Below are 9417 nucleotides of genomic sequence, written 5' to 3'. Positions count from 1 at the left end.
AGCCTTTTCAAATGATGATGTCTTAGGATTGTGGGCCCTGACCCACAAACAGTTGAGGGTCAATTCGTCTTTATAGATAGATCTACTTGTATCTCCATAACTTTATATAGAAAGCATGTATGACGACTGTGTATTTTCTACAAGTCTAATAAACATCTCTCTCTAGTTCGTTCATAGATTAGCTTGATTGTTGGTGGTTGTCGAGGCCAACAAAATAAATATCCTAAATATTACACACTAAAGTAACGTATAGTGGTAAAGGGATCGTATCCACTGAGATTGGTTCAATTTAAATCTCTATGTAAATCACTTGTTCAAATACTTGTAAAACAAAAATAAAAATAAAATAGGGGGTTAGTTCTTTTTGATTGGTTGACAAAGTTAAAACTAGCTAGAATGTAAATATGACAAGTAAACAAGTAAAAGATATGATTAAATTCAATGAAGTAAAATTGGTTGATTTTTGGGTACACCTCATGGATAACATGATTGACTTATCATTAGACTTAATGGAATAACACTTGTGAATTTGTTTAACTTGGCTATAGCAATTCATAAGCACAAATTGCCTCAACTCTTCTTAGATATTAAAATGGCTAGAGGAGCTCTTAACACATGTCCTTAATTGAAGTCACAAAATCAATTAAGCATGAAATCTTGTGAAAATCAATTAGCTTTAAGTTATAAGAGTTACAAAATCCAAAAGATAATCAAATGCTTACATTATCATTATGGAGGAAGCATTTCCATGGTCTAAATGAAATGAAAACAAACATGTAAATCATTTGTTGCTTACTAATTTGAGGGTCCATTACTTAACCAAGAAATTAGTCAACAAAAACAAGCATTCATTCATCCAAGCTCATGATCAAAGATAAATAAACACAACAAGATGTTTAACTAGAAAATATTTCCATAAACTTCAAACAAAAGATAATAATAAGCCTTCAAAGCAACTAATCATCCATGGGTTAAACCCTAATCAACCAAATGAAAGTTTAGCCAAGCATGTCCAAAGTAAAAGAAAAGCAATATAGTTTAGTGGTACCAAACATTGTCTTAGATGCAATATGGAAAGAAATTACACTATTCTTCCAAAAATTCTTCAAATCTTCCAAAGCTTTCTTGAGAGAGAATGGTGTGTGTTCTTCAAGTCATAATCCCCAACAATGCCTCCAATCTCCAACAAAAGGGAGCTGATTTCCAGGTTCAAAAAAGTGTCAAAAGCCACCCACCAAACTTCCACAAATAGAGTCAACAAGTCAAAACCCATAATCAACTTAGCACAATTCACGCAGACCGCGTATGGGTCCACGCGGACCGCGTGGGTCTCACAGATTGTAAGACTTTGGCCATTTAAAATACAATCTAGCCCAATCTTCTCATTCACACTTCAGCCCACATGCATAACTCTTTAGAGCTAATTTGTGCCATTCCAAAGCCTTCTAATGATTGATCTAATGCTCCTTTAATCTTTTGTAGCTCGATTCCGCATCGCCTCATCATCATCCTTGCTCAAAAATTAAGTCCAAATTGATTTCTTGTTTATGCAAGCACCAAGCCCAATCGCACCACTCCAAATCCACAAGCAAACTGCAAGCCTCTATAAGTCCCGCATCCTTCTAAGCCTCCAATAACAAAAAATCTTCGATAAATACTGCAAATAAGCTCAAAAGACTGGAAAGCACTCGGTAAAGGAGAAAAAATAACAAAAAGAGAAAATATGCATGAAGATTAACTAAAATGAGATGGTTTTAACTAAAAATAAACTACGGAAAAAAGTAATAAAATGAAGCTATCAATTGTTCGAGTTAAACACACTAAATCCTTGTGTTTTTATTTTTTTTCTTCACGTCTTTAATTGATGTGTATTTTGTGTTTATTGATTCTTTATCCTAACACTTTCTTCTATTAATATATGTAATTAGTCAAATATAACACATCACTTTTTTAGTATTAAATGACAAATTGGAAAAAAAAAATTGATAATATTATCGCATTTTATTTTAATTGGTTTGTGTTTAGAAACACCAAGGCTAGAAAAAATTGGAATTTGTGGATGTGTAATCCAATGTAGATGCCTTCACTTATATTTTTTCTAACGTCTGACCAAGTTATGGTTTTTAGTATATGGCGGATGTTCCAAAAGAATCTATTAAATAACAAATTTTAGAAAACCCTTACATTTTCAGCATTTTACTTGAAGATTACAATTTTTTTTATAGAGAAACCTAAAGAGTGATAATTTGAATCCTTTTCATTTTAGCTCTTATTACCTTCTAGAATTGGTTAGCATGTTACACATGTTAATAATAATTTCCGACCAAAATATATATGATATTGCGTTGTTTTGGACTATTTTGGAGTAGGAGCGTTTTAGACATTTATAACTTGCTAACATATTTTAGTAACTAATGGCTTAAATGAAAAAAAAAAATTGTAGTTTTTCAAGTAAAAGACCAAACATATATGATATATTTAGCTAAACCAGCTGAAAACCAAAAGTTGGAAGTTGTATCTTTTATTTATGTAAAAATAGTAGACAAAAGTAGTTATAAGCTTTTGAATGGTATAAAATAACATAAAAGGTAAAAGCTCCTAAAAACTAATTAAATTAGTTTTTGAATTATGAGAATTTTGTTATAAATAAAAGCTTTAAGTTCCTACTCTCAAACAAGGCATTTTCTTTAATTAGAGATTTTACTTTAAAGTCAAAAAGTCAAAAGCTAAAAAGCTTCAAAAAGTTCTCTAAAACACAGACACGCTGCCCAAAAAACCATAAAAGCGTTTCCGAAAAAAAAAATAGAAAAATGTAATGGTTTTTTCAAGTATATGACCATGTAAGGATTTTTCTGAAATTTGCCCTGTATTAAATTACTACTTGAATACTAAACACATATAGGACTACATCTCCGTTTCCTATACTTATATAATGTACTTATTATTCTTTTGATATAATCAATTTCCAAAAACATGCATATTTTATCTCAATTCTAGAAATAAAAAAAGAAGAAATGCATGTGATTGGGCAATCAATACATATATCACACATTGTTTTATTCAAAAAAATTAGATTATAATTTTCTTTTTCACTCTTTCATACAACATCAGTTTGATTTACTTTCCATATTGTATATAACACCTACCAAAAAGAATAATGAGAAAATACAAACAAGAGATTTTCCTTTCCATATGTCATGAAATAATTGCTGAATTGGATGCAATGATCTCAAGTATCTCTTCATGTAAGCTGCTATTCGACACAAGAATGCCACCTGGCGGAAACAGCGCTTTCCTCTCAACTTCATCTTCAGCAAGATCAAGTTCATCTCCATTCCAATCTGTAACCTGTAACATTTAAATATTTAATTCAATCAATAACAAAATCTACTCAATTTGTAAAAGCAATTAACTTCATTACCTTTCCTCCTGCTTCTTGCACACATATCACTCCAACAGCATGATCCCAAACCTTATTTTTCCCATAGAAAGAATCCAACTTTAGTAAATGAGGCCACATTAAGTCAAAAAAAAAAAAAAAAAAAAACACTCATAAATAGCTTATTGGATTAAGTCATTAAAAAAATCAGCACTTTAGTGTCATTAATTCATACCTTGATCACTCTTTCAGCCCTTGCACGTTGAATAAAAACAGATGCCCTCCCAGAAGCTACCATCAAATACTTGCATAAACTGAATTCAAAGTCCCAAAAAATATATAAACACCATTTTCAAGCATTAATACTGTGTTACTGTTACTGATACTGATACTGATATTGATACTGTAAAAGAAGTAAATGGACCTTCCACAACACGTAGGCAAGAGAAGAACTTCATTATCTCCAACATTTTCCACATTGATTGATGAACCAAATGAAGATGATAATGGCAATGAATCCCATGTTTGGCTTTCTGAAATGCAAAAGCGTCCTTTATGAACTAAATTAGTGCCATCAACTAAGCATCTGTACCAGTTAAGAGCTACCCCAGATAGTTCCTTTGACCATGTTCCACAGCCAATATGTGCAACCATAATCATTCCTGACCCAAGGGTATTTTTGTCATTGTCTGATTTATTGTCCTTCCAGTTAGGGCATCCCATAACTCCTAAAACAATCTGTCCTTCAACCACAAGTGCTAAACCTACCTGTAATGTTAAGAGCATTATGCTTATTATGATCAAATCGATGGATTTATGTTGCTTTTTCTTGTGTTTATTTATTAAGAAAGCTTAAACTTACCACATATAAGGCTTCATTACCCTTGAGAAATCCACGTGTGCCATCTATAGGATCCAGAATCTGTATAAAACATATTCATGTGATTAAGTGAATGAATGTTTTAGCTATAATATGTGATAGAAACTGCATAACAATTAACACACCCAATATGTGGCTGGATTAGGTCCAAATGTTCCTCCTCTATCAATAGCTTCAAGTACATCAGCTTCAGTTAATTCTTTATCTTTGGAGCTTGATTTATCAATAACCACATTTACAACTGAGTCTACAAGATTATTTGAACGTAAGAATGCTGAATCTTCTTCAGCTACCAATGGAATGGAAGGAAATAGCTTCCCGAGCTCTGCCATGATTATGAAAAATAATTCCACAATAAAAAAAAGTAAGCTTTCTAGGGCTATTTTGAGTATTTTCTATGATGAAGATGAAAAGGAAGTGAGAAAAGAAATTTAAGAATCAAGATTTTATACCCAAGCTAATTAGAGCTTGAACTCCAAAATCTGCAATGGTGACAGGTGTTTTGTCATTTTTTTCAAGAATCCTTCCATCACTTGTGAATAAAGATCGCTTCACCTGAATCAGACAGAATATGAAGTCTAAAGCCATTGAAATATAATTCCCGTTTTCAATAGCTTAATAGAAAATTTCCAATCATGTAGACATCATATACTTGGATCATAATCACTTAAATATCATAAAAATGCAATATTGAAGATTCCTGACATGTAAAATGCAAGCCTTTTGAAGGTATTATATGAGAAAACAAGCTCCTAAATAACTTTTGAGTTATATTGAGGAATGTGAACTGTTTCCATCTAAAAACTTTGATGAATAATATTTATCCTACACAATCGAGATGATCATTTCAATCAATGATAAAAATTCAAAAAGATACAACATAACACAGTTTTCTGTTGTATACGTTCAAAAAGAAAGATACTTTCTTTCTCAAATCAAAGGTCACATTTCAACTCTTCAATTTTCACAGATTGTTGTTTGTTACTAAAAATGATAGATACATCTAATTTTATAACATAACTACAAATTAAAATATGTTGTTCAAAAATTAATAACAAAACTATAGCAATTTGAAGTTGTAAAGTACTAGGTTCAACATGTCTTACCTGTAACACCTTAGATTGAGCTGAAATGAAGCGAAGGGTAGAAAATGGTATTAATGGTGAAACTTACGTCAACACAGAGACGGCAAGCCCGCTCAACCGCATCCACAGCAGCACTTAGCTCTCTGTTATACTTGGCATTCTGAGCCGGGGAAGGAAGACTCGATCTGCACAAAGCAAAATAAGTAAAGGTTGCATCAATTGGAACCCTAAATTTTGGGGTAGAAACAGAGTGGCGTTAATTACGAGAGTGATAAGAATCGAGTGGATGATACCTCACGCTGAATCGCCGGAGACACAATGACGATGAAGTTGAGTGTACAGTGAATCGAGTGTGAGGTTGTAGTAATTTAGTAATAGGGTTTTGCAGCCTTGAGCAATGAAGGAGATCCATGGCGGGAATGAAAACTAAAATTTCTAACTGCGGCGGTGGTTGGTCGTTGATCCGAGAATTGTGGAGTACCTCCGTGCATTAAATATATACCGAAATAATTTTGTTTTTTCAAGTTCATAAGATTCCTAACTTTTTAACACTTAATTGAAAAGGTTATTATATTTTTTTTTAATTATTGTTATGGCTGTAATCTTATTCTAACCAGTTTGGTTAATTATATTAGGTTTAAAGTTAAAATTTGATCCATATAGCTTGTAAAATATTACATATATTTTAACTTTATTTTATTAGATTTTACATTTTTAAATTCTTTTAGTTTTTTTTATATTTGTTTACGTATTATATTTTGATGTTTTCGTTTTTTTTAATATTTGTCATTTTTTTCGTATTATTTGTTTTCATTTTTTCATATGTTTAACTTTTTCTAGACCTTTTTTTTAAAATGTAAAATGTATAAATATAGTATATTACAATTTTGATAATTTATAGTTTTTGTAATTTTTTATTTTTATTCAAGTAAATAAAAAAAATTATATTATATATTTATAACTTCATTGTAACTTATTTTTTTTTTTTATTTTTGGGTAAATGTCACTGTAGCCCACCCAACTTTTGGATTTTGTTTTAAATGGTCTCTTAAATATTTTTTTAGTAGTATAGGTCATTAAACTTATAATTGACTTATTAAAAAAGATATTGAATTTCATTTTTTCCGGTTTCACAAGTTAAATTTGGATTAAAAGGTATTTTTACTTTTTAAGTGATAAAAAAAGGGAATTCAAACTCACCTCTCTCTCTCTCTCTCTCCATAAATATTACATATACTCTTTCTTAATCATCAGCTTAAAAACCCTATCTACAAAATCTATGATCAAATTTTTTTATTCAAGTGATCTATCAGCAATTTAGTGTGGGTATTCGAAGTGGACGTCTCCAAGTCATACATAAAGATGAAATTTTGAAGCAATCATTACCGATTTTGAATCGGAATCTATCATCAATTTGGTGTGAGTATTCGAAGTGGGCGTCTCCAATTCGTACATAAAGCTGAAACTTTGAAGCGATCATTACCGATTTTGAACATCCGAATCTCAGCTTTTTTGGGTTTCTAATTCGACTAGGTTTAATGGATCGATGATGATGAATTCTTGAAGTGAAAAGGACTCGTAGAATCATGAGGAGTAGAAACCGTTGGTGCATCCATTTTGATGTTGAAGTTCCTCAAATAAGAGAAGAAGTTGTTGTTAATGATAGGGATCCACAGGACAATACAGTGATAATGAAGGAAAGTACATCGAGTGATGCATCAGGTTCCATCCGAGAAGAAATTAGAGTCGTCAAAATGGTTGGAATCTCCGGAATAGAAGGACTCACTGATCTCGCTTGGGAACAAATACCCATTTCATTGATTCAATGTAAGAGGTTAAGGGCTGAATTTTAGTTTTTTATTTTATTTAGTGAAAAATCATCGTCATCAAGGAAACCTAAAATTACGCTGTCGGTGTGGGTGACACATGGGCTTCAAATGTAGAGGTGGCATAAGCAACCGGTATTCAATGGTGAAGGGGACCATTTAAACCGGACACCACCCACTTTGTGTGTAGCACCTAGTTCTTAGTATGCATTTCTTTTTATTTTTATCTAAGTATTTTGCATTTTTGGCCTTGGACTCGGCGAGTTGAAGGACTAACTCGCCGAGTAGAAGTGGGATGGGACGCTGTCTGGACAAAAACCCTAATCCGAGGGTTTGCACCCTATTTAAGCAATGTTATGTCGACCACAACGTCCCTTATGCTCCCAAAACACCCCTCATTGAAACCCTAGCCGTTATTGAAGAAATCTAAGCCTTGTTGGTGGATTTTGGTGCTTGTGGTCTTAAGGAGGAAGGAGAAAAGCTTGAGGTAGCAAGTAGAGACCAAGGGAACCCGAGTTTGTGCACCTTCTACAGCTCATTGAAGGTAAAAAGTTGTAACCTTGCTCATTCATTTGTTAGATCCCTCTTTGGGGAGATTTAGGGCTTTTATAAGCCATTTTTGGTGGCCAACCATGTTTGCAAACATGGTTGGGGGTTAAAGCTTCTGAATCACATCATTAAAGGAGTCACTAGGCAGATTTGGGTGGCTTTTGCACCCATGAAAGGTCCCATGCACCATAGGAGCTTGTTTTATGTCTTTTTGAGCTCAAAGTCCCATGCAAGCACGCAAAGTTTGTAACTTTACATGCTAGATCGATTGGAGAAGCTTGGATCTATCTTTTGATCAAAGGTTGTACATCAGAAATCGAGGATTTAGAGTATGGACGTGACCGACTCGGCGAGTCCGTTCTTGGACTCGACGAGTCCGAGGCTTTATGCCCCATATCTGTTGAGGGTCAAAGGAACCCAGTTGAGTGTTAGAAGGGTTGTAAGCGGACAGAAAGAGTTACCCAATGCATTGAGCGTGATTTTAGACCTGGAGTTCATGGGACTCGATGAGTGATAGAACAAACTCGGCGAGTCCAAGGCAATCTCCTTAAGATTGGAGATGAACTCGACGAGTTGTTCATCAACTCAGCGAGTCGAGGACAGGACTTGTTCATCAGATGAAGGTGGACTCAACGAGTTGTTCATCAACTCGGCGAGTCAGATGAGTTTCATGCGATGTTCATATGAGAGAGGAACTCGTCGAGTTGACGGCCCAACTCGACGATTCGGGTCAACTTGAAGTTGACTTTGACTGGACTTGGTCTGACCCTGTTTAGGGTTGTACGTGTTGTGTGTTGACTTGAAGGTTGTTGTGTAGGGATCGAGGAGTCGAAGGGAGTCAACTTGTGCGCCGAGGATAATTCAAACAATGCACGACATTGAGGTGAGTTACCTTCCAGTAGGGGTGGGTCTAAGGCCACAATATCGGCCCACCAAAAAGAGGTATTTAGAAGATAATGGTCTTTTGTGATAATTATATTGGTCTGGATATGTGTTGGTTATGAGATTTATCTGGATGATATGTTATGTGTATAGTAGGGATTAGTTTCCCTAACAGTGGTCCTTAGGACCCAAGGGTAGGTCAGTACCCAGAAATGTCTGACTATATGTTTATAACTGCTGATTGTATGCTAGTGGTAGGGGTGGAATAGTCCCCAATTACCAGTTGAAAGATACCGATGACGGATACTGGTTGAAAGATACCGATGTTGATTACCGGTTGAAAGATACCGATGATGTTTACCGGTTGAAAGATACCGATGAAGGTTTTCGGTTGAAAGATACCGATGTTGATTACCGGTTGAAAGATACCGATGATGGTTACCGGTTGAAAGATACCGATGAGGGTTTCCGGTTGAAAGATACCGATGAGGGTTACCGGTTGAAAGATACTGACGATATTGTATGGTATGTGGTATGATGGGGGAATTCACTAAGCTTTCTGCTTACAGTTTTGGTTTTCGTTTCAGGTACCTCTTCTTCGAAGGGGAAGGAGCCGGCGGTGTAGCATCGCATCACACACACACTCATGGTTTCCGCAAGGAGTTTTTGGGACTGTACTCCGATTTTCATTACTTTTGACGTTATGGTTTGGGACGCAACAATATGATTTTGTGACGTGTTGTTTATTTGACAATATTTTGGTAAAAATGTTTATGGAATTGTTAATTCAAAAATGAAATTTTCGGGCTTGAATTT

General features: G+C 34.3%; 1 protein-coding gene across 1 annotated transcript; it reads right to left on the bottom strand.

Annotated features, from left to right (window-relative positions):
- Window positions 1–3051: 3051 nt before the first annotated feature.
- Window positions 3052–5834, bottom strand: LOC145102110 (Inositol monophosphatase family protein). The gene is made up of 9 exons (XM_079039463.1): window positions 5638–5834; window positions 5433–5529; window positions 4712–4814; window positions 4385–4584; window positions 4242–4301; window positions 3804–4147; window positions 3615–3693; window positions 3422–3472; window positions 3052–3348 (listed from the first exon to the last, which is right to left on the bottom strand). Exons 1-9 carry the CDS (start codon window positions 5754–5756, stop codon window positions 3196–3198), a joined length of 1206 nt encoding a protein of 401 aa, XP_078895589.1. The 5' UTR covers window positions 5757–5834; the 3' UTR covers window positions 3052–3195.
- Between the last annotated feature and the right edge of the window lie 3583 nt (window positions 5835–9417).

The sequence above is a fragment of the Lactuca serriola genome, chromosome 4 (assembly GCF_051521515.1).
Source record: "Lactuca serriola cultivar US96UC23 chromosome 4, Lser_US96UC23_V15, whole genome shotgun sequence".
NCBI lineage: Eukaryota > Viridiplantae > Streptophyta > Magnoliopsida > Asterales > Asteraceae > Lactuca > Lactuca serriola.
Note: the sequence above shows the minus strand (reverse complement) of the source record. Positions and strands in the feature narration are given on the sequence as shown.